We start from the raw sequence: 25,353 nt of genomic DNA, 5'->3' as shown, positions 1-25,353 counted from the left end.
AGCCGGGGAGCATGGGCGATGCCTTCTCATTCCCCTGGGACGGCCTATTCCTGTATGCGTTCCTGCCTTTGCCGTTGCGACTCATCAGTCAACTCAGACGCGCCCGGTGCAGGATGATCCTCGTTGCACCGGTGTGGCCGAGACAGATTTGGTTCCCGACCTTCTGGACCTGTCGCTGGCCCCCCCAGTCAAACTGCTGAGAGATGCGGATCTTCTCGCCAGAGAAGGAGGCGCCATCCTCCACCACGACCCTGGGTCGGTGCGACCAGCAGGCCTGGCTCCTGCAGCACTAGAGTTTGGAGGGTATGATATCCTGGTGGACTGCAAGGAGGTGCTTGCAAAGGCCAGGGCGTCCTCTACTCTCAAGTGCTATGGACACAAATGGAAGAGGTTCACTGTCTGGTGGCATCCACAGAAGATTTACCCTCTGCGGATTACGGCCCCTCAAGTGCTGCCGTACTTGCTAATGCTGCCCAAGGGTGGGCTGGCACATGCCTCCATCAAGATCCATCTGGCGGCTATCTCCCGCTACATCAGAATTCCGGGGCGCTCGTTGCTATGGTCCCATCGCCTGGCGAAGGAGTTCATGAAAGGAATGTTCCGGTTGTTCCCGCCGGTGAAGGCTCCGGCTCCGGCGTGGGAGCTTAACGTGGTGCTGACCAGGCTCATGGGGCCGCCATTCGAGCCACTGCATTTGGCACCGTTGAAGTTCCTGTCATGGAAGACCGCGTTTCTTGTGGCCATCACCTCCGCACGATGAGTAAGAGAGATCCAGGCCCTCTCCTGTAAACCTCGTACATTCCACGAGACGAGGGTGGTGCTGAGGACACACCCCTCCTTCATGCCCAAGGTGCGGTCGGACTTCCATCTCAACGAGCCCTTGGTGTTACCTGTTTTCTTCCCGTCACCTTCATCGCCAGCTGAGAGGACCTTGCACTCGCTGGATGTGGTTAGAGCGCTGAAGTTCTACGTGGACCTCACAAAGAGTCTGCGGAAAACATAACAGCTGTTTGTGAACTTTGGACCTCTGAACCAATGGAAGGCCCTCTCGAAGGCTTCCATTTCCAGATGGCTCTCCGGCTGCATCATGCACTGTCACCGGTTGGCAAACCGACCATTGCCTGGCCGTCCGAGAGCCCATTCGACCAGAGCGATCGCTGCTACCACAGCGTTCTTGTCTGGTGTGCCCCGGCTGCTACGTGGAGGTCGATGCACACCTTCACGAGATTCTTCTGCGTCGACTGGGATTCCAGAGAGGAGTCCAGAGTCGGCCAAGCAGTGCTGCACAACTTGTTCGCCTGAAGGTGGGCCTGGTGAGGAGGTAAGAGATGCTTAATGTTGAGTTGTTGATATGCTTAATGTTGAGCCTTGCCACCTCCCATGGTTGTGCATGTGTGTACTGCTATGGATTCTTGTATTCATGCACATGTGAATCCATGCCAAACTCCATGCTGGAGAAGGAACAAGTTACTTACCAGTAACTGTTCCAGCATGGGTCTGGCATGGATTCACATGCGAACCCTCCCTCCTACCCCTCTGCAGCTCTTCTCTTGGTCCTACTGCCACTTTACGTGCTACAGAATCTGAAGATGACTGCCAGAGGAGGGGCTTAGGTAGAGGGCAGTCGTTGACTGGGGGCAGTATGACCCAGAGACCAGTGATTGGTTACTAGTAGAAAGACAGTTCAGAAACAAAACTGATTTTTTCTTTACCGAGGATTCACAGCCTGACGACGGGGAATATTCATGAGCATGTGAATCCATGCCAGACCCATGCTGGAGAACAACAGTTACAGGTAAGTAACTTGTTCCTTCTGTCAGTAGTGCCGGGGGGGGCAGTTCAGCCCAAACCTCTAAGCCATCCCAGACGTAGTTCATCCTTATTGGTTCTTGTCGCTGAGCTGTGCCTTGGTGCCCTGTAGCGCCGAGAGCCAGGGACCAAGGTCCGGGCATACGCTCTCTTGAGGTAGATCAGGTAAACTCAAAACTGGATGGATGGATGGTATTGAATTGATCTAAAACGCAGTCAGTGCTCTGGCCAACATTTTTTTGAGCCTATTTACACTATTGCAGAAGGGGACCTGCCATACGCAAAGTTGTCTTGGTTCGTTCACCAGTGTTTATATCCAACATTATGATCAGGCTGCCGGCTAATGGCAATATATACGTAATGTGTCAGCAAAGGCGGAGAGTGAGGCGTTTGTCATTCCCTAGGGGTTTGCGGCAACGTGCTGGCTCTGTGTTCTCCTGGTGTGTCAGTGCATGTCGATGCTTGCTTCTGTCTCACATGAGGTGCATAGCATGATGAGCAGGGCACCCCTGGGGGCAAGGAAGCAGGCTGGCTCGATTTCCTTTTAACACCTCCTTGCAGCTATCCATTTTCCTGTTGTATTTGAAGATGCCTCTCCTCTCCTGGTGAAAATGATACATTTAGAGGGGCCGTTCAGCTGGTGAGCGTTTCAGTTGCCATGGTAGCAGATCATCTTAACCATTCCACTGCTTAACATATATATTTTTTTCTGCTACCGCTGAATTGTAGAGGGTTTTGGTGGAGCTGATTGTTGTTGTGACCTTCGCATTGCTCCAAATTCTTTTTCTTTAAATGTGGACTCCAATATGGTGTCTTGTTTTCTCGAAGTTCTACCACATGCATAAAATACTTGTAGCATTTTGGATTTCTTATACATCGGCCAAATCTCTAATCCTGCCCACCATAACGTCGTGATTATGGAGGTTGTAGTACACACCCGCAGACTGGAGCCCATGGAGTGAGGTCAGTACCTAGGGCGTGGTGTTGAGCAGGCCTCAAAACTTAGAACATTTACGGGTGGCCAAGGTTGATGTATTAACAGTAGCTGAAAGGTGTTGCCACGGTCCAGTCTGGAGTTTATGATTGTACCCATAATCACTGAATGGTTTGTTGGTGCGAGGAGGATAATGCGGAGCAGATTGCGTGTAGTGGCACGGGGTGCCGTCTACTTAACCGTGGATTGAGTGCCATTTTGAAGTCTATGGTTGTTCTCATATTTTGAACCTATCTTTTAGGGGAAATTAACTGACCTGTGATTGGTGAAGAAATGTGGTCTGTTGGAAAGTGTGTGGTCAGTTCCATAGGTCACTGTAGTCAGCACGTGTCCTAGTTTAAGAGTAGGAGAAACTAACAGAACTTGGCTAAAATGAAAGTACATCTGACAGAGGCCAAAAGTGTGCAGAATATAACCAGGAAAGGCCCATTGTGAGGCCTTAAGGTATTGTGAGAGCGCATGGATGTTGGAGACATGACTGACTAAAGTAGGTTTCAAATCCAACAGCCTTGTAAGCATTCAGTACGGAAACCGGCTTCATCGCCGGAGGTTTCACCTACTTGCTGTCCTGCCAGTCACACCCAAGCTGCATCCCATCACTGGCTGGGTATGGTGCGCTTGGAGTGTCTGCCATTGAGACGTCTTCTACCTAAATTGTTCCAGCTTTGAGTTGTGGTCGTGGCGTTAGTTTCTGGAAAGCTCATGTTGCTCTCGAATGATGGTTGGATTATGAATTCCTAGATTTGAAGCGTGTGCCACCAGCAGATGAAATGTGGGAAGGATTGCAATAGATGCTTGCTAAACTGAATACAATCCTGTTTGATGTGATCCAACGTCGAAAAAGCCAGGTGTGCTATAATTGCCCGGTCCCTGCAGAGAAAAGGACTGAAGGACTGAAGGACTGAAGGGGGGATGGGATGGGATGGGATGGCATGGCCAGTAGTGGAGGCAGCCTTTGGTGTCTTGTATAATAGGGTGCCACCGGGAGGATGGGGGGGCGCACTGGGCATAAGGCAAATGCCCTCCTTCCCCCACCCTACCTCCACCACTGGGCATGGCCACCTCTTTGCCCAGCTCCATAGTAAAAATAAAGGACAACACATTGTTGGTGCTACCAAAAAAAGTTGCAAAGAATGCTTCATAAGTAGGGAGGAAATGGAACTATGGCCTAGGAGTAAAATGGTCATAATGGGAATTTGTTTGATGTAGTCGAACATCGATGCCTAATTCTTCTACAGAGTATAAATGCGTCTTTCATGTCCACCAACCAGTTACAAGAAAAGTGCGAAGTATTGACTGCATGTCCTTTTCTCCACCCCAACTCAGGTTTTGGATTGGATCGAAAACCACGGAGAAGCTTTCCTGAGTAAGCACACTGGAGTCGGAAAGTCCCTACACCGGGCCCGAGCCTTGCAGAAAAGACATGACGATTTCGAAGAGGTTGCCCAGGTAAGGCACCAGAAAAATGCCAACCAGCATAATGCCTTCTTAAGGACATGTGCTACTGCTCCAGGAAAACAAAATGGCTCTCTAAAAATGGGCGTGGCTAACCAGTATCATCTAAACTACATAATGTTGTAACCTCCATGTTCTTTGTTTGTGTCCACGTTTTTGCCGATGGTACCTCAAGGATTTGTTGATACTTTTTTGTAGGAGAACGCACATAGTCTCATAGGCTTCTATTAAAACTGAATGTGGTTAAGCGTAAATCGTGGAGTTGTGACAAGGTGAAAATGGTGTGATGGCGCTAGCGACTTCTGAGCTGGGGAAGGGTATCTGTGAGGATTATTTGAGTTTCTGAGTAAGGCTGCATGAAATGTTTATATATTTCCATCCAAAACCCCTACATTTCTTTTGTTTAATGGGAGCCTTAACAAGATACTTTAACATTTGTGTTTTTTCTTAGTGTTTGTTCGAACATCCACTTTAAACACGGGAAAGTCACATTTCATATAAGCCCAGAGTCCATCACTCGAGCAGGGGGCAGGCGGGAGACACTTCCCCCACAAATAACCCCGAAAATAACGAACACTCGAGAAAACGCACACTTTCTACTCCATCCAAAATCTTCAAATGAAATGTATTTATTTCTACTTAATATTTTTACAAAGTTTTTGCTAATCCCCAAAGATAACTGGGTGGGTTTGTGGGGAGTCCCAGGAGAGGGGGTACCTAGTGATGTATTATTACTCAATATGGCATTAGTGAATATCTTTAAAAATGTTCCCAGTTCAAGAGGACACGGCTCCAAAAACGTGCAACAGACTCCATACAATCCTATTGGCCACCGCCCATGATCGTGCACGGCCTGTGGGGTTCAGATATGGGCATTGCTGACCCTGGGGTTGGCTGGATTTCCATGAAATTGGTTTACCAGGGAGATCTCGGGTTTGTGCAGCAGCGGAGCTGCACGTTTGCCAGACTGTGGCTGCACGCCATGAAATCCTGCAGGAAGCGGCTGGTGCGGGCGGATGTGTCTTCCGCCTCATGCATACTGAATGGCCAGCATGCAAACACGTGTCTGATCCTTCCCATGAGACACTGCTCCGTCTAGAACGAATGTTTCGGGGCTGTACTGCCGTGTTTTCCTCACTGCACCGTGGGTGAGGCTTCGGCGGCAGTTTGGCAGCAGTACTCCGCACAGTACTCCCACTTGCATAGCCAACTCTGGGTGCAGGGCAGTTGCTAGGTCTGGAAAAGACCCGGGGCTACACTGATGTCAGAACTGTTGGGACTGGGGGCTAGCTGGTCTTTTGGCTGTAGCTCCTGAGATTCTATCCGGGGCTACAACCAAAAGATCAGGGGCTATAGCCCCGTTAGCCCCCCCCCTAGCAACGCCCCCGTCTGGCTGTCTTTCCTCCTGGTTGCTGTAAGCAGCTATACTCCCTCACTCACACAATCACTCGCTCAAGAACTCTGGAAGGCATAGATGGAGCAGGTCTGGCTCAGTGCATGCACAGTCGCGGCGCCAATGTATATTCTGGGCCTGGCAAGAGAAAACATCCTTTGAAAACCACAAACCTGCTGGCTTGTGCGCGCAAGTTATGACCAACATCCTACGTGTCTACTTGACAAAATTGGATATTTTTGATAGCGAGGTCTGTGCATCTCCATCGCATGCGTGCCCGCTGCTGCACTTTTGGCATCCGACCAATCAGCATTGACGGGGCTTTACCACTTGTATTTTTGTATTCCTTCTTTTTGTCCAGTGCGTTCACTTCTCAGATTGCCTCTAAAGGCAAGTCTTGATAATGAAAAGTATTGTACTCCTTCTCACCTTACTCGCTACCTTGGTCTTGTGCGTATAGCAACCTTACCTAATGAGGTCACCATCAGGGCCGGCCCTAGGACTTGCGGGGCCCCTGACGAAGAGTAAGTGTAGGGCCCCCTCCAATTTTCACATGTAGTGACGGTTACAGGTTCGTCCTGCTCCCCACGATACAAGTGCTCATCCAGCTCCCTCACACCGTCTCAAGCGTTCCAGGCACTCAGCACTCGCACACAAATAATGCACAAGGCCAGAAGTGGGGTGAAAAGCGCTGTAATGCTAACACACACACCACTGCTTGGGAGGGCTGCATTCGGTTCTGCCCCTCCCAGGCCTGGCTCATCATTATGTACAATGCAGAAGCTGCATATTATTCTCCACCCATTAACACGTATGATAACAAACGGGTCATTTCACCAAACGGGGCGAAAGAAAGTACATTTTGTAACAGCAGACTGTCTCTGCATGCCTCTAGCAGCCTTGGGACTTCAGCCAACAGCATCAGAACTGTGTACTTCTCAGGGGAGGGCTATTCATGCCCATCTCCGAGGCCGGACCGCATTCCACAGATCAGCTGTGCTGTGCTCGGAGACATCTCTTCGCACTGATGTTGAGATGTTAGGCCAGTTCTTAGGCAAGTCTTTAGGCCAGTCCATTTGTATCCGATGAATCTCAAAGAAATCAAAAGAAGTGCAGAATCAGAAATGTAACCTGTAACAGTGACATCATAGGAAAAGATACAAAATGCATACACATTGCAAAAATGCAAAGATTTTAAAACAATGCCGTGCCCAAAACAGAATGTACACATTTCGTGGGCATTCTCGCTTTTCTGTGAATGGAGTCATAAGGATAGTTTTACAGTGGGCTTACCTTCGCAATTGATTGTTAACCATGGACTACAGGGCCTAATGGTTGTTGCTTAAATGCACGCAATAATGGGGGGTGGGCGGGTGCGACCACCAGAGAATATGGTTCCCTGCCTATGCATTGTTTCTTCCTGAATGTAGGGAGATGCCATAGCAGGGGGCTCTGATACACTCAGAGATGTGACGGCAGGGGCCTGTGCTACTTTAGGAGATCACACACCACGCAGCCCGTGATTCATTGAGCTGTGAAACTGCACTCTTTTGTTGTCGGCCAGAGCCTGCCGAAAGGTGCTAATGAATGCGATTGCAGGATGCCCATTCATTCTGCTCATACTCCATGAGTCAGATGCCTGCGGGGCCCTGTGCCACCGCACAGGAGGCCCATGTCCCGGGCCGGCTCTGGTCCCCATCACCACAGATCTGGCTGACACCGCTCAGCTCATTTGGACGATGGGCCTTGTTCTGAAAGTGATGGCACGCCGGGACCTTCGTTACATTGTGCAGCGGAACCGGGTGCTGCAATCCGAAGCCAAAAGCAAGCGGAAAATGCGCATTTGGAAGATGAGTCTGTACGTTAAGCGAGGTTGCTGCTTGCTGTCCCCGGTCTGTGTGCTTCGCGAGCTCCCAGTCTCTTCCCGCTGTGAAACGGAGGCATCTCCGCGACCTTCCCGACGTTTTGGGGCGAGGGGCTTTATCCTCGGAGCTGCTCGTCCCTGCTACACCTTGGCACATTCCCAATGGACAATCTGACTCTGCTTCTCATGTGTACATTTCAAAATGGGTGCCCGGCCCGACTCACCGTTTTATTTTATTTGGGTATGAAATGAGTGAACGTGGGGAATATATGTTTGACAGGGTAGTTGAGTCTCTAGGTTTGGAAACAATAATTGAAGCCTCAGCTTAGCCTCTTTGCGCATACTGTGATCTTGGGCACATCCCACAGGTTTGACTTAGTATGAAGGCTGCGGGTTATTTATAGATTAGCTCACCTTAGAAGTCTGTCTTTCCAGATTAATTCGGGAAGAGTTGGGAGTACCAAGGGGAGTGGGCGAGGAGGGGTAGCCTGAAGTAGCGAAGCAACAGATGGGGAGTAAATGAATCATGAATGAGTGTTGGTTCAGATTTTAATGTTGCGAAACACAACTCCATAAATTACCCCAAGGAAAGACCCGTTAGTCGCACTTCTCATTGCTATTGTCCCCTTGATTTGCACTCGGGCGATAATGGGATGCGAATATTGCCCCCGACCACTTGTTAATATTAAAAAAGCAGGTCATGAAATTGTCGCTCAAAAAATGTATATTCTTTCTCTGATTTGTACCTCCGGTGATTAATGTTGCATTTTACCAAAAAATGTGCAGATTTGACTGGGCAGTCATGGAACCCTGTTAAGTGCACTGTTTGTGAAATGAATTCATGCATTTGTGGGACAAGGTTATTGCGATGAAAACCGAATCCCTATCGGAGTGACCCGGCCTTTCGCTGGTCTGTTTCTTTAACGCTCCCCGTCCGTCATTTCACAATGAATAGATGACATAAACAGGTTGCACACAGGTTGCAGAAATCCAGAATCTTTGGGGCACAAGTTAAAAACAGTCTGTGGTGTCCTGGTGCAGATGCAGGTTTGTCTGAAGAAGCCAGCTGACTGGACCGCCCTCCCACACTCGGGTTCGTGGCTCTGATGCCCTTCAAAGCTTTTGGAAGGATGTGGGACAGGAGATCCGGCAGGAATTCCTGTACCGCATCTACAGACATCTGCAGTTGTGTTCTGCTTACTCCATCTTTTTTGAAAGACATATGCTGGGAGTTAAGCTTTTTTCCTTCCTCCAAGCTGATGTTTTTACTATGGCCCACTCCCCCCTCTTATCCTGACCTCAGCACCAGGTGTAGAATTTGCTCACTGTGTTTTGTTTTTCTGCCTATTTTTTTAATCCTGCGAGGTGCATTCTGGTCCCACCCAACTTTTTGGGGAATTTGTTTGATTTCTGGCCTTTCATACGGAAGTTGCGTTGCCTGGGGGCTGCTATATAGTGCTGAAGGTGGCATGCAGAAAGAGGGGTGCAGATGTAGGATACACGGGCGGGTAAGGCAACCCTAGACCGAAGTGTCCTGGTACAGCCTCACGGAGAGGGGCGCCTTAACGGGAGTGGCATCTACTTCAAAAGTCAATGTGCATCGTCTGCGTGGGTGGCAAAGTGGGTACGTTTTTTAGAAGCAGTGCAGGGTGGGAGGGCTTGAAGTGAATCGATCTGCATTCCAGACACAGAATCTTTGTCTGTTACTTTGTCTGCAACCAGCGTATAGGCAGGCCCGTTTCTTGGGCCGGGCGAAGCGGGCGTCTGCCCAGGGGGCGCAATTGCCCCGGTCCCTTAAGGGGATGAAATCCCTTAGTTTGTGGGGTGTCGCGATTGCTGTGGGCAGAGTTCTGCAGCAAAGTAGCGCCATAGCAGGTGCTGGCGCTGCCTCTTCTGACTGTAATGCCACGTAGAACGCAAGTACTACGTAACATTACGGAAGTCGGGGGCTCCCTCAGAGCACTTTCGCGCCACTTGCATTGGGGTGGGGGCATAAACGGGCGCCTTTCCTGATGGCCGTCCGCTTTTGGAATCCTGCAGAACTCACGTGGTGGAACAAAGATGGCTGCTTTCAGTTCAGCGTTCCTGGCTTCCTGGACCCTGCGAAGCAAGAAGATCCCGACTCGTCATCAAAAAGAAGGTAGGTACAGCCCGATGTGTCGTTCAACTCGCAAAGAATGCCGAGCACTATGCACAGAGGAACTGTGCATAGCGGTCGGCCTTCTTTGGGACGTATTTCATGCTTTATTCACTCCTGACAATTTTGCTAAGTCCCTTCTGTTTTTGCTGTGGCTGTTATGTGCCGCTGTAAACCCTGCAGATGTAGCTCCATTAAGCTCAGTGAAAACATTGCATATGTTACAAAAATAAGTCCACATATTTCCCATGTGAAAAAGAGACTTGACAACCATATCAACCTCTTTGCCCAAGTCTCTCCAAATTCTTTCTTTGTAGCCTTCGACCGATGCAACCCTTCCTTCGAAAAACAGCAAAAATGCTCTCAAATTCTTAATAATTGAACTTGAGGAAACATGTCCTGATTTGCACAGCTCAGAAGTTGTTGTTTTTTCTATTCGTGTGTATTGCGTATAAAGCCATTTATTTTCAGACACCCTGCTGCTTGACTGAAAAAATAATAATTTGCATTTATATAGCGCTACGAACCCTCAAGTATCTGAGCGCTGCTTATTATTACCCACGGGATGTGGTGCTCATTTATCGACCTCGGAAGGATGAAAGGCTGAGTTTGGCCCTGCTGGGATTCGAACCTGCATCAGCAGGCTCTGCACAGATGTCAAAGCGAGCGCTCTACTCCCTGTTCTATCTGACAAGCTAACATATATCCTAATTCTAGAGTTCAGGCTGTGTCTCAGACTATACAATCTCAAATCCAAGAATCTCATGTAATTTCAAGTGTTTTCCCAAAGACTAGGGGAACTGTGGGAGGAATCTCCCATACATTTGGCACTAAAGACCTAATAAAACATACAGAAAATTCCCTCTAATACAGAGTCTCCAAAATATGGCACAGAAATACAAAGCCACTGCATAGTGACCACTCAAAAAGGCTGTAAACGTGTAACCCGGTCTGTGTGACAAAAGGACTGCTGTTTTGCAGGAGTAGAGCGGTGAGTAGTGATTGGAACTTCTACTCAGCCCCACACTAATAATAAACCAGCAGTGACCTGAACCCTAAAGGTGAAACGGGCACAGCATGAATAGTGCACATCCTTTCCCTCTTCAAGGGCGTAGGGCAAGCTACGCCCTTCAATGGGGCGTGTGAGCCAACAAGAAAGCACCCAGAAACAATAGTACTGTGGCGCCAAAATAAAAATATCCAGCCAAAGGTCTTTGAAAACATTCGTTTTTAAATTATAAATCTTAAACCAAAACAAAGACCCATCTCTGTAAGAGAAGACCCAGAAATGAAGGCTTTGGAATAAAACGTGGTACAATGGATCTGAAGACTGGGTAGCCAGGCAATCCGTTCAGCAGCAAGTTCAATGAAGATGTCTTTCAAAAGGAGGGAGTGGAGTTGTAATTGTCATTGGGGATTTTTAATACAGGCTAGGGGTACAGAAGCTCGAAAGCATTGATCTGGGATTCCGGGAGCTTTCTCAGGTGATAATCTGCCGCAGGATTGTCGAGCTGGTCGACTGGGTTAACCATGTGCTGCCGTTCAGCAAGCAGCAATGGCACTTGGCACGAAGAAGCTTGTGACAGGCTGGCGACTTCTAGGTCGCTGTAGCTCACCAGCACTTTCAGCGAGGACCCCAACTGGTTCCTTTGTTTTAGCCTGCTATGAAAACCAGTCCAGGGTCTCAAAGGATAAGATGAGTTTTTGGCCTGTCCTTCCCAGGCAGAAAGCACTTGCAAGAGCTGCCATCTCCAGTGACGGGACCGTGGGTACCAATGTTCTGTTTGCATGCAGTTTGTCCATCAGCTGTTTGCCTTAATTTGTCCTCTTGGATGGGTGAGGAAGTGTATTTCCCCTTTCTTGGGGGCCTCTATCTTCCCCTATGGCAGATGGCTTTGGGCAGGCTGTACCCCAGTAGAGATTTGCCACAGCGGATTGTCCCCCGTCTAGCCTTCTGTAAGGAACCAATCATGACTGTTGTATCTAGAGTCTTTTGCTTGGTGATGCCATACCCAGAGTGCTTTTCTGCAGGAAGTGGAAGGGACTATAAGAAATGTGAGTGGCCTAAGAATTACCAAGATGGTGGAACTCCTCTCTTGCTGGTCATTTCCTTCCTGAGCCACTCTAACCCCACCCTCTCCTTGTCTGCAGTGCATCCGAGTCTCCAGTAATTCCCACATTGGTGTAACTTACCTTTTGTTGGCAGAATTTCTTTGAAGCCTTAGTCACCTCCTTAACCCCAAAGGTAGATCTTGTTCTCCTGGAAGGTCCCAGTCTTCCCAGGAAGGAACCTAAGGGGTTACTGGGCTAATCCTATAGACCCATTGGTGAAATAGGCCCCTATCCCAGACCGGTAAATCTGGAAACTCTGATAGTTGATGGAGTTGGAAACGATGATGACAATAAAATGGCATTGAAGGGTTTTGGACAGCACTATTTCCATAGGCCAGCACATCTAAAACCAGGCATGGCTTTATATGTGTTTCTATTTATACTGCCACCAGGCCTAGGGAGGTAGAATTATTTGAAACGGTTTACTTTCACAGGGATTTCTGCTTTTATTCCACAAATCGGCAACGCAAACAGTAGAATAACTTTGGTACCGTACATGCCAGGCAGGACACCTTAGGAACACACCTTTCTGAAGTAGGCCTGCGGGTCCCCTCCAAATTGACAACAACGTACATTTAGGTCGCAGATTTGGCAACCAAAATCGTGTTTACACTTTTGATTGAAAAAATAGTCTGTGACACTTTTGCAATGGTCATCCCAGAGCTGCTAAAGTTGGCCTTAAATTTGGCAGACTGACTGTATTAGCACACCACGCGTTCCTTCACATTACTATGCTGGATTAATAGTGTGATGTCTCAATAGGCTACTGTATAATTTCACAGGGCTTTAAAAGGAAACCGACTTGAGTGGCTTTTACTCCGTTTCTACTTGAGCGCGTTTACTGCTGGTCATACATTTATGTTTGGTACTATGGAGCCTAATCAGCTGCTCTGACATGGTGATTGCCAAATTAATATTCAAATAAAATGGCCACATTGTGAGCTCTGGCATGTTGGTGAGGCAGAAGGATTTGGACTCACGTTGGACATTTTGAACTTGTTTATTTAAATATTAAAAAAAAACCCTAACCGGCCCTTTTGCTATGGGAGTGTTTTCTGCCTAACCAAACTAAGGGTGTTTGTCTTCAGAATTACAAAGAAGAAAAAGGTCCCGAGACCAAGGACTACTTCTGTCTGACCCTACCACTAATAACTAACAACTGCCATAATCTATATCTTCTGGCACCTTCTCTTTAGCTGTAGGTCTTTGAGCTTTATTTCAGGGTTTTACCACTTGCAACAGGTCTGATTTTACCACCATCTGGAAACAAGTTAGTAGAAACTATTGATCCTGGTTCCTGCAGTCTCTTCCATGAGCTTTTGTAGTTTGTGTTGCATATTTATAGGCCTGCTATCCCGGAGTGTGTGTGACCTATCAATGTCATTCTTTCCGTCTTTCTGGATGTAGTCTTTTACATTCCCTCCTCCTGTATGTTGATCTTTAATACTCTTTATCGTTAAAGCACCTTCAGTTCGGTATATACCCTTAACAATGGTATGACACCACAAGTCTTGGGGCTGCTCTACTGGGTTCCCCTTTCTTTGTACCTTATTTTTTAGATTGATACTTGAACATAACTCTAAGCGGTTTTCAATGTCTCTTAGTAATGGCTTCCAATGTTCCTCCAGAATTATACTTTGTAACATTCTCTCCCTTTCCCCATATACACAGTTGTGCTTTCTCAGTGATCTACAGTCCTCTTTGCAGTTAGTTTCAATTAATATATGCGGTCCTGGTTGCCTCCCCCTTCTGTGCTCCACGCCAGTACCTTTCCTTCCGGTGGGGGGATTTTCAGGGGCTTGCCGTCAGCACAGGTTGCTTTCCTTGACTCTGTCTCCTCTTCCTCAACTCCACTGCAGACTCGCTCGCGGCGTCTTGTGGTACCAATGTGCTCAGCGTATGGCTGCCGGCGGGGGGTTTCGTTCCTCCAGTCCTCTCCGGTTTTGGTGGTGTTGATCGGGTCCCATACCCACCATGGTGTTTCTGTGGTCACAACACCATGTAGGACGGTCTCCAGTATTACATCCTGACACCAGTTTCCCCACTGTCCATTTTGCCGGGTCTCCGGCATCTATCTTCCTTCCTTCCTTCCTTCCTTCCTTCCTTCCTTCCTTCCTTCCTTCCTTCCTTCCTTCCTTCCTTCCTTCCTTCCTTCCTTCCTTCCTTCCTTCCTTCCTTCCTTCCTTCCTTCCTTCCTTCCTTCCTTCCTTCCTTCCTTCCTTCCTTCCTTCCTTCCTTCCTTCCTTCCTTCCTTCCTTCCTTCCTTCCTTCCTTCCTTCCTTCCTTCCTTCCTTCCTTCCTTCCTTCCTTCCTTCCTTCCTTCCTTCCTTCCTTCCTTCCTTCCTTCCTTCCTTCCTTCCTTCCTTCCTTCCTTCCTGGGCTCCATACTGATTCGCCCCTCCAAGATGTTGTACGTTGGAGGGCTTCCTCTGTGTATGGCTCTCTCTCTCTCTCCTTGATCAGTTCGTCTGTTACCTACAAGTTCACGTTCAAAGGGACATTCCATTCTCCTTCAGGTGTCATCTTGGATCCAGCATTTTCTGAAGCCAAACAAAAGTAACGTACAAAAATTGTGATTGAAGACAATTCCATATAGGCAGATAGTGTTGCTTGCATAGGGAGTTCCTTGTAGGAATGAAAGTCCTGGTCCCCTCGAGGGGAGACACTACTAGTGAGGTCCCACTTGCTCAGACCCCTAGGGAGGGTCTTGCAGAGAGGGCTCGCCATCCTAGCCTGAAAGGGGGTGACTTAATTCATCACAGGGGCCATACCCCCATCGCAGCCTCTCCTCTCTCTGAAAGACCTGTTTCAGCGATCTTTAACTGTTTGTTGGGACACTCTGCGTTTAATGGTTCTAACTGCTTGGGACAGCTAGTAACTGTTGTTAAAGTGTAAATGCTTTCTATGCGGTTTCGCCTTAGTCTGAAGCTAGAGCTGAGCGAACCTGGTGGGGCTTGTGCCAGCCAATCAAAGCATGGGCTGGGCATGTCCCTGATTTCGGTGCAAACCCTGCACAAAACGAGGGAAAACCACGTGCTGCCGGCCTATCCCAGATTAATGCTTTTTTTGTAAAAACGCTCCTGTTGTGATGACCTCCTGTACAGGAGTGCCACCACATCCTGTCCCGTCTCAGCCACTCATTGATTGGCTAGAGCGGGACAGCGCTCTTCACTTCCGGGTCGGGTGTGAAGCTCGGTGCAGCAGAGTGACAAGCAAGCAGCCTGGAAGCGAATTTGAAGCGTGTTGCCGCTTCACAAGTTAAGTGCCACTCCTCCCGTTCACTTGGCCCCATGAGAGCCACCATCTCCCATAGCCCCTCCTGGCATCCTAAAATAACCAGCATCGTTCGTACTCCCCTCCCAACCAGTATCACCATCCCCTTTTTTGACCCACAGAACCCCCCCCCAACCCTCCACAAAGCCATAAAACAAACTGGCACGCCTCATTCCCGCCAGTATTCCCATCCCTCTCCCCCGGCCTTCCAGCACTGTGCCATACTGCCCCGAGCCCGTCAACTCCTCTGCCCATTCCCCACCCTGTCTGTGACACCAGAGACCTCTGCGTTCATGCTCAGAGGGGTGGGGGCCACAGGAACCCACAGGAAGGCTAATCCCTATTCTCGTGCTGGCGGGACCCGTTTACCTGTGCATAAGCTGCTCGTGTACAGGATTTTCAATGCAAGGACGGGCCGGATGGCAATGCTGAATGCACCTGAAAGGTGTACATCGGAGATGAGTTGAGCATTGCGAAATGCAGAATTCGCGTGCACGTAGCTGCTGTGCACAGGCATGGCAGCTTGCCAGCGCTGCCCACCCACCCTTGCACGGCAACAATAGCACTAACGAGACATGACGCCGGAGCACGGCGACATTAGTTCCAACTGGATGATGAGTACAGATGGGGCGCTCGCGTGGCTGTTCATTAGTACCATAGAATGACGGGCATCTATTAATACTTTCCCCGAAATTATCTCAATTCAAATTTTTCTATTGGTGCAAATCTGGCAATAAACGCCTGCACTTGATTAAGTGGCCTGTAGGTGGCAATAGCGGAACAAATATAGAGTGACCCAGATTTCCGGACGGTTTCAAAGCCTGGTTTGACCTCATGGGACTGACTGGTTCGTTCATTTCGCGCTCTTAACCTCTTAACCGCCAAGGACGAGTATGCTTGTCCGTTTTGCATAGACTTGCATAATAGCCTGGCACTTAAGTATGACTGCAGCACAGATAGTTGTCGATTTTTAGCTCTGAATGATCTTGTGCAAGGGATATTTAAGGTGGGTTTCTTAACGCTATCCGTATTCACTAGAAACCCAAACACCTTCATATACTTAATTTATGTTACATGAGTTTTGTGTAGCGCCTACTGCCATTGTTATGGCCTTGAAGCGCTGTGGGGTGGAAGGTGCCTCAGAAGTCCCTAGTCTGTGCAATCATGAAAATGCAAGAACTTTCCATTGCATATAAATAGTAATGAGAAATTAGTTGACTATTCAGTTACTAGCAGAGACTATTGGTTTATAACATTACTAATAAAGATACAGTGCACTGTGTTCAGGCACAGCGATGACTGCTATGTCAATGACTATGTGACAGTTGGACCAATTGATTTCGTGGGATTCTTATGTATTCTATAGATTGTAGCGCAAAAGTGGGCAGGGTCATGTATTATATAATAGCTATCATCCCCCAGGGCACTGTCTACAGTTGAGGGCTCTGCTGTACTTTAAATACAGAGCACATGAATACTGAATAACCTAGTCATTTGAAAGTTATTTGCACATGGTCAGAAATGTCAAAGGTACAGTCCACGCATAACATAACCTGACATATTAAGAGCTCTAGCTAAGAGCTAAGCTTTCAATAGTCAGACCATCAAATGAGCACAGACTGGGGACAAGCAATCACCAGGGAATGGATCCGCATTCTAGAGACTCTTTTACTCGAGGCTATCCGAAGCTTGACGGAAGCTCAGGCATGGCCTGAAAGTCACTAGTCTGGCTCTAAAGCATTGGGATTGGGAGATTGGGAGTAGTTAGGCTATAGGGGGTCACAGGTCTCAGAGGTGGACCGCAGCCGGACACTATATTGTTGACATCCGCTTTGCACTGTAAACCACCGCTTCCCAGGCCCGAAGCTGAGCGTTCCAGTAAAGGCATTGACGTGCGTCGGCAACCTTGCAGTGCAAGCCGGAGGAATAGATGGCTGCCTCGTCACCCCACACAGTACCGGGATAACCCCTTCTGAATTTTTGTGGAGAACAGGTTTCTTCTTCTGGTGGCACACATGGCGACTAATGACCTCCCCCTACCTCCGAAGTGCTTCACGCAGGGACTTGGGAAGCATCTGTCGTCTTTCACTCTCTACCTTAACGATGAGGCCATTATTCGTTATAAGAAGGTCACCTACATTACAGGCAATTGGCTGACTTTTTGGGTCTACCCACACACACCCCCACCCCTCCACACACACCCCCCCCCCCCCACACACACACACACACACACACACACACACCCACCCCCCTGGTTGCTAGGGACCCCATATCGTTCTATGTTGGCAGCGAGCAGCGCTGTATTCTTCTGGTTGCCCCGTAGCCGTCTACTTTGATTGTGGCACCGTATTATAGTAGTTGAATAGTGGCGAAGGTGAATGAACGTAAAGACCCCCACGTGTAAGCTGATTCAGCAAACCTGTTTGAATTGTTTGTATCCTTAGAATTAAGAGGGTTAAAAAAGGATTATTGCTAAAAAGAAAAAAAACTTGACATTGTTCCAAGGCCTGGTACGGCGTAGGGTGTTAAAGAGGCTCATTTTGTATATACGTAGCATTATTTTGATAATAAAATCTTTAAAGTTGTTAAACCAAATAAACTTTTCTCTATTGTGTGCGCCTTTTGAAAATCCAAAGAACTAATTTCAAAGTCGTGTACCTTCCTTTCAACTTGCAAATTACTTTAATGAGCGCTTTGTATCGGAAGCCCTTGGCACTCCAGATGATATTCAGAGGCAAATTGTGCAAGATAACACTGACTCTTGACTAATACCCGCTCCAGCCCCAATTCGCTTTTCAGAAAGTAACCACAGTTGAAGCCCTTCCTTTGCTACAAGGCCTGAAGCCCCCCACAGGCAAACACAGGTGCTCATCTGGCTAACGGATATGCTGGTCACGCCGATTACTGATCTAATATAATACATCTCTCTGGGGAAGAAAATGTATAATTCCTTAGCCTCTAAAAACCACTCCAGTTACTGCCATTCTAAAGACGCCGTCGTTGGATCTCAATCTTCCGAGAAATTCTCGCCCTGTTGCTGGATTGCCATGGATTGCAAAGATCCTGGGAAGGCTAGTCCGCTCCCAACAGTGCAGCTCTATCGAGTGTGTTCATATCTTGGATCCATTACTGATGGGGTTTCATCTGGGACGTGGCATGGAAGCTGTGTTGGTATCGGCTTCTGGTCACGTCGTATGTAATGCTACAGCCGCTGGATGTATCTGCAGCATTCCATGCTTTGGATCATGTTGGTCTGTGTTCTTGTCTCACAAACCTATGGGGGGCATCGGATGAGAACCAGAAATGGTTTCGGAGTTTCATGGAAGGAGCACCTCAATCAGTCCTGCTTGGCCCGTCTCTTTCCAGTTCCATTTTAATCACTCGCCGAGTTCTGCAGGTCTCCCCTTTGTCACCGTTGCTGTTCAATATTTATTTGCAACCTTTGGTGCTCACGTTTGAAAGGTTTGGGCAGCATTACCTTTCATATGCTGATGATGCTCCCCTTTTAAGTTAGGGGTTCTGTTTATAAGATACAACTTGAGTTGGGAAAAAGTATCTTCAAGAAGAACGGCATTGGACGATCCTTAATGGACTACAATAGAATAGCACAGGGGCAACGCGCTGCTCTTGGAAGCCAGACCACGCAGAGCAACAGACGTTCGAATCCCAAATCTGCACTTAGAAACCGAACTCGGGTATGGTATTAGATGCGTTATAAAAGAAAATTAAACAATGTAAATAAATGAACAAATCCCAGCTTCTTTCCATGAGGTCTAAACGTTTATTAAAAGATCCTGACAAGTCTCCATTGGCCCTTCCAATGATGAAATATTTTGGTGCGATTGGTGAGTCTGATCTTCGTCGCACTTCCCAAGTTAATAAAACGGGGAAGCCAACTTTTCGTTTAATCTCTGCGTACTTTGCAGCAGGGTGCTCGCCTATGTTCCTGAGGAAGGTCATGCAATAGTGGTGGGTGCCTTGGTGAAGTCACACATGGAATATTCTAATGCTTTGTGTTCTCGTGAAATGAATAGTCGGTTAAGAATTCGCCCATTCGTATGTTTTTTGTAAATGCCACGCGTTTCCTCAGTTGCTACTTGTAGACACTATTTAGATTGGTTGCCTATTCATTACAGAATACATTTTAAAATCCTTCGCCACGTATTCAGATGTGTCCATGAGCTTGCCCCATTGCCTCACCCCCATCCTCCCCCACTCTTATAAGATTCAGCTGTTATCAGCCAGGCAGGTCTCTGTGGTGACAGGATACATTCTTGTCACTTTTTCCATCTTCACGCTGTAAGACTAGAGGGGACTCTCTGCCATTAAAACTACGCAGAACCAACTCCTTACTGGCTTTTGGGGAAGTTCTGAAAACCTCCCTCTTCTGATATTTTACCTCTCTTTATTCCTCCTGTTGCAGAGCATTTAGCTCCATCTGCGCTCAGATGCAGCGTCTTCTGCTTGGAACCTTACCCGTGCTATTTACGGTCTAAATGAGCAAAATCCGAATTCCTCGCTGTATTCGCTCCGCACATCCCACACACACACACCTAGCAAGCGCACGCATGCGCTCACATGAACATAGACACGTGCTAACATCCCACATTAACACAGCATTCCAACAGTTGATCATAAGGTCTGACGTGCACATAGTCAAACACCAGTACAGAAATGTGCCTTTCCACAAACCTTCAAGCACCTGTGGTCACCTCTCCACTGGGGGCACAACGAAACTTACATTTTGGGGGGGCTATCTGGTGATGGGAGGGGCCACTTCAGAAAAAGGGCAGCTTGGAGGCCCCACCCCCAAGGTCTGATGTGGGAACAAACTATCAAATAGTACATTTTAAAGCACAATATGCAGGGATGGGATGGAAGCCTTTCTTGAAATTAGCAGCTTCAATGTTTTTTACTGCGTTTGTGCAAATACATTTTTCTGCACAAACACAGTACAACTTTAACCCCATCACTTTCAGGAAAGGTTCATGCGAGATGGGATGTTGAAGGAAGCCCTGCCTCTAAACTCACAGTTCAGGGGTCTGACGCCTGGTTAGCTCAATGGCATCGCGCGCCTGCTCTCCACGGAATTCAGTCAGGACTTGGGCAGGGCAGTGCACGTCAGGTCAGGAGCATCCTTTCACGCTTCCCTCTTCCTGCTCTGAATCTGGTCTGAGGCGGGCAGGCAGAGGGAAGGGTGAAGGGGCAAATGTTTACCCGCACAGGGCCAGATTATGCCATGTCAGGCAAAGACTAACAGTGCAGCACCTGAGCGCGTGCCGGGGGCTGACTGCCTCCAGCCTCACCAACGAAACCAGGAACTCCACCATAAAAGCATTGAAATACTTTTAGACTCTGTGCAAATGCAAAGGCAACATTTGAATTGTTTTATTGCATTAGCTAATGGAAAATATAAAGAAACAAATATTTTGTTAGGTTAGTATGTGGGGCCCAGGGTGTCCCCATAATTATGGGGGTGTGGGGGCGATGCCCTTGATTCCCCCTTAGGGCTGAGCTGCCATCGCTTCCCCCTTAGGGGTGAGCTGCCCTTGCTTCATATGGACCAACTTTCTAATTTATTTATACTTTACCAAAGTATCTAAAAGAGTTACCTAACAGTAAAATTACTTAGAATATTCGTTCACATTGTGTGTGTCTTGTAGAGAACATCTACTGTTTAATACTTTTTGCTAATTGGGTTTACCTGGTATTATTTCATGCGCAACTTTACATAAAGTATATTTCCAGTAGTCCACTATGTGAACATTCCTTTTATCATGCATGATATCTGTGTGCGCGGTAGTTTTCTGCTACTCCTCCCTGACCCAAGAGTGACCGTTTAAGTGCTCTTCCAGGCACCATTATGAGCATCTGGATTATTTTAAGCTAAACACCTGCACAACGCTACATGTTGGTTTTCCTAATCCCATATGAGAGGACTTGTGAAAACCTCCCCAACAATGACTTTGTGATCTTTCTCTTGACGTAACTTATCTTATAGTCCAGGCACCACCCGCCCATCATATGGTTGGTCAGCTGATCCCGAGTTCCCTGCCCACCGCAATGATAATGTAAAACATCAGCCCTGACTCCATCACGACTTACCAGACGCTTATCCAGGTTTACTAATGTCGTCCCCTGGAGTCCAATATCTGTCAGTTTAATAAACTTATTTGATTTTAATCATACTTTAAGCCCTCCTGGGAGGTTAATGGGCCCCATGGACGTGATGCAACCATTTGATCAGAAAGGTGCCGTGGAATTTTACACAAGTTGCAAGGTAGCCGAGTTGATGGGCATGTTGCTAGGTCTGGAGAAGATCCAAGGCTACCCTAATGTCAGGACAGTTGGGACTCGGAGGAGGGGGGGGCGCTTAACTATACTTGGTTGTAGCCTCTGAGCTTCTATCTGGGGCTACAACCAAAAGACCTGGGGCTATAGCCCCAAACCCCACCCCAGAATCCCTACCTAGTGATGCCTCTGCGAGTTGGTCACGTCGGCTCCTGTAGAGGTCTGTAAGCGATATTCAATCAACACTACAGCTAAGTCAATGCCTAGTCTGGGATGCTGAGGAAAACCCTTATTGATGTATTTTTATATTCGGTTCAGTACTCTGGATGACAACCCTTGTATAACACCCCCCTCTTAGAATCCCCCTGACCCCACTGAGCCAAGAAGTAGGTTTGTTTTGCAAATTAAAAGGTTTATTTGAAAATGTAAACAATATATATATCACACTTCTATAAATAAATTGATAATGGATATTACACTTGTGAATATGAGCAGTAGTCAGCCAGAGGTAACTTATGAATAGGAACAGAAGAATGCTTTATATGGTTCAAGGAAACGCAAGGTGGAATAAAATGCAGTACAGAAATAACTTGTTATGATTTTAGCAAAAGGCAATATGATCACTTTTTCTTTTGACAATTCACTCCCCCCCTATGCAATACCAGAAATGGAAGGAGAGCACACAGTCTTCAAGAATCCCAACAAATCACACTTTATAATGCAGTACACAGTTCCAGTTCTCCCAGCAAGCTTAGGGAAAACAGGGATGAGTTTTAAACACAGGCAAATTACTTTAATGTGGTTTGCAAGGAAGTGAAAAGGTGCTAAAATTGCTGTTAATTCCCTCTAGAGGTTCAGGGTAGGTGATGGCTACTTTATATTAGTTCAGGCTCACTTTAACAATACTCTATGAATGATTAACAGATTGCAAACGAATTTTAGCAAAGAGAAGCAAAAAACTGCTGATTTCTACAGATGAAGAAATCGGGCCAAATCGCAAATCGCAGTAAATTTCGCGAGTGCGTGTCTCGCGATTACGGGAAAAGTATAGGGAGTAGGAAGTCGGTTCTAGGTTCTAAGCTTTCAGATGAAAGTTAAATTTCGTTCCTAGCCCAAACGGTTCCAGAGATACGACGATTAAATAAAGGTAGTTTTTCGGATTTAAAGTAAACTCAAAATGACAGGTGACAGCTTGCAGCTGCAGAATTGACAGGTGACAGTTGTGCAGCTTTAAAAATGACAGATGACACGATTTCTAGGAGGCAGTCCTACTTAGGTTAAAATAGTTTCGATTAGATTATTTTAACTAAGAGATTGGTTCTGCACAGTTCTGCTAGGAACTCACAATATAAATTTGAACTAGGCCTCGTCACGGATCTGGTCAACACGTCCGGCTGCGGTTCTGTCTGCTCGGCGGGTCAATCAGGCACCGGTTCTGCTCACAGCGATCTGGGTCAGCTCTGCTCTGCTGGTCTAGCCTCTCTGGATTCTGGATGTAACACTGCTTTCTGGGTACTGCTACAGGTTCTTGCAAAAATTCTCAGCCTCGTCACGGATCTGGTCAACACGTCCGGCTGCGGTTCTGTCTGCTCGGCGGGTCAATCAGGCACCGGTTCTGCTCACAGCGATCTGGGTCACCTCTGCTCTGCTGGTCTAGCCTCTCTGGATTCTGGATGTAACACTGCTTTCTGGGTACTGCTACAGGTTCTTGCAAAAATTCTCAGCAAAACTTCAAACAGCTCGCCCTGCTGTTGAATAGTTTGGTTAGTTTTGAGGCCTGCTGAAGCGGATTCAGCTGGTGGATTCAGGCCTCTCTGCTACAAATTCTGGAGTTAATTTCTGCTACAGGTTCTGGAGATTGATGGATTTGAAGTCTGGATCTCTAGATGTGAAGTCGTCGGTCAGCATGCTCCGCAGCAAATGTAATTGAATGTGTCTACCTGTCCCAGCAGTCTCTTTTTATGTGTTTTGAAAATGGGTGTGTGCCTGGGCCTAGCTAAGCCTGCCCCTCTCTACTTGTCATTGGCCCAATTCTCCCCTCTCCCATGATTGGGGGAAGGAAATGGATTGTCATCGTGATGAGGTCTGTTTATGGGTCAGAGGATCCTCCTCTGGTCAATTTGCCCACAAATCTATATTTGATTCAAATGCATATTCCCAGATACACAAGCGGTTGACATTACATGTACACATTATATATTCCTTATGGTCCATGCTTGTCCGCCTCTGATCTTCTTGGGTCTTGCATTAAAAAATGACAACATTTTGCGCTTTTTAACTGGTTTTGCAATATCGGACATTTACCCAAAATTACACACGTGCGCAAGAAGTATGGACATTAATTGATGAAGTGTCAGATTTTTATCATGCAGACATTTGGAGTAAGACCCTATTTTCTGCTAGCAACCCCCCAGAATACACCACAGGGTCCTAACGCCTCTTAAAATGTGCACCGAAAAATCACAAGAATAATGGTATTACTTATATAATTCTGACAAGTCCGTACTATGAATTATCCATCTTTTTTTAAATTATGCCCTGGTCAAAAAGGGTTGTGGCTTCCCACATCACATGGTGGAATAACTGGTTTATCCACTTCCCCCAAGCCAGCTTGTTCACAGAGGCACAGCTGCCCCCCAGTTTCTCCCAAGAGGACGCTATTTTACGACGCCCCCAATATAACATTTGCCTGAGTCAAGGAAGTTGCATTGTTCGGTCCCTTCCAGTTCCCAGGTGCTCAACCCCTAATCTAATCAGAGAGGTGTCATTTCCTTTTGGCAAGGGGTGGCAGGACGCAGCTAGGCCTGGGAAGAGTGGCTGTTGATCCAGTTTCAACTCCTGTCGGGGGTAGTTGTCAGGCAGAATTCAGTTTCATTAAGCCAGGTTTCAGATAAATGTCACTTTTTGTTCCCAGTTTTCTACATTCAAATCAAACTGACAATTTTTACCTATACATTAAATTACTTCCTTCAAGTCATTTCAGAATATAGTTTTACATTGTATCCACGTCTTAGCACGTCTTTCCTTGGTCTGGTTTTGTTTAATTTGTTCAGTTTTACACAAAAGTCTGGTGGTTTTAAAACGCCGGCTTTCTGATAGTGGTGAGTACCGGTAATGCAACCATTTTTGGGATTAAGAAAATGAATTCCCCACAGTTCTGAGTTGCTTTTTGGCAATCAACATTGCCAATCCCAATGGTTTCAGGCTACTGTGTGCGTAGACCAATGGTGGTTTTAGGCAGTGCCCTCCTGTGCTCACAACATAGGCAAAAATGGGTGGCAGCCCATTCTTCATGTTTTCCCTGTGCACTCCCTGGGGAGTTCTGGCCATCATGATGTTTTCCATGCCAGTACTGCACAGTTTTATGGTAGGGCTTGGATGCATGGGTAAAAACATCCCACAGGTATTCTGTAGGTTCGTAGCCTAGTGTCTTAATGCAGCCTATACAGAGATCCGGGCCTAACAGACTACAGATTCGAATCCTGCTGGATGATTCCCCCCCTGTTGAGAGGAGTGAAGGTTGAACTATGTAGTTGGGTGTCAGTTGCCGGTCATTAGTCCCAGAAGACCTCCTGGAGCATGCATTCAAAGACTGAATGGTCCACTCACATCGCCCTGATGGATCCTATGTAGATTTTGTATGTTTTGTGACTGGCAGTTACTAATGATAGATGCCCTTGAACAGTGGGAATTTGCTGGCCCTTTGCAAGTAGCGACGGGGAACATCCTGTCCATCACAGTATGCCATGCATTCTGTAATGGATGGTGGATTTCCAACTCTCTGCAGCTCAGTCATCTCTCATAGTCCTCAACTTTTTAGTTTTGGCAATTAGGTGGTGCTAAAGCACCAGTCCTCCTGGCCTCCCACCCCCGTATCACTCTTCAGTGGTGGCTGCAGCCTCTCTGTATTTTAAACCATCGGCTTCGTCGTCATCCTCCGCGGAGCCACCTCCAGTTGTCTCCCCAGGTCCTTGAGTCTTTTTGCATATGGTGCTACATCATCTCAGGGCTGCATTTGTGGCAAG

At 47.3% G+C, this 25,353-nt stretch overlaps 1 protein-coding gene across 6 annotated transcripts in view; it reads left to right on the top strand.

Moving 5' to 3' along the window:
- KALRN (kalirin RhoGEF kinase) overlaps positions 1–25,353 on the top strand; it is a 1,827,638-nt gene that overhangs the window by 889,757 nt on the left and 912,528 nt on the right. For all 6 annotated transcript variants that reach the window (XM_069616662.1, XM_069616664.1, XM_069616661.1 and 3 more), the window contains exon 10: positions 4,130–4,252. In XM_069616662.1, coding sequence (XP_069472763.1) covers positions 4,130–4,252 — 123 coding nt within the window. The remainder of the gene's footprint in view (positions 1–4,129; positions 4,253–25,353) is intronic.

Source organism: Ambystoma mexicanum, chromosome 9 (genome assembly GCF_040938575.1).
Source record: "Ambystoma mexicanum isolate Mex_15411 chromosome 9, UKY_AmexF1_1, whole genome shotgun sequence".
NCBI classification, from domain to species: Eukaryota; Metazoa; Chordata; class Amphibia; order Caudata; family Ambystomatidae; genus Ambystoma; species Ambystoma mexicanum.
The sequence above is the reverse complement of the archived record's forward strand: the minus strand, read 5'-3'. Positions and strand labels throughout refer to the sequence as shown.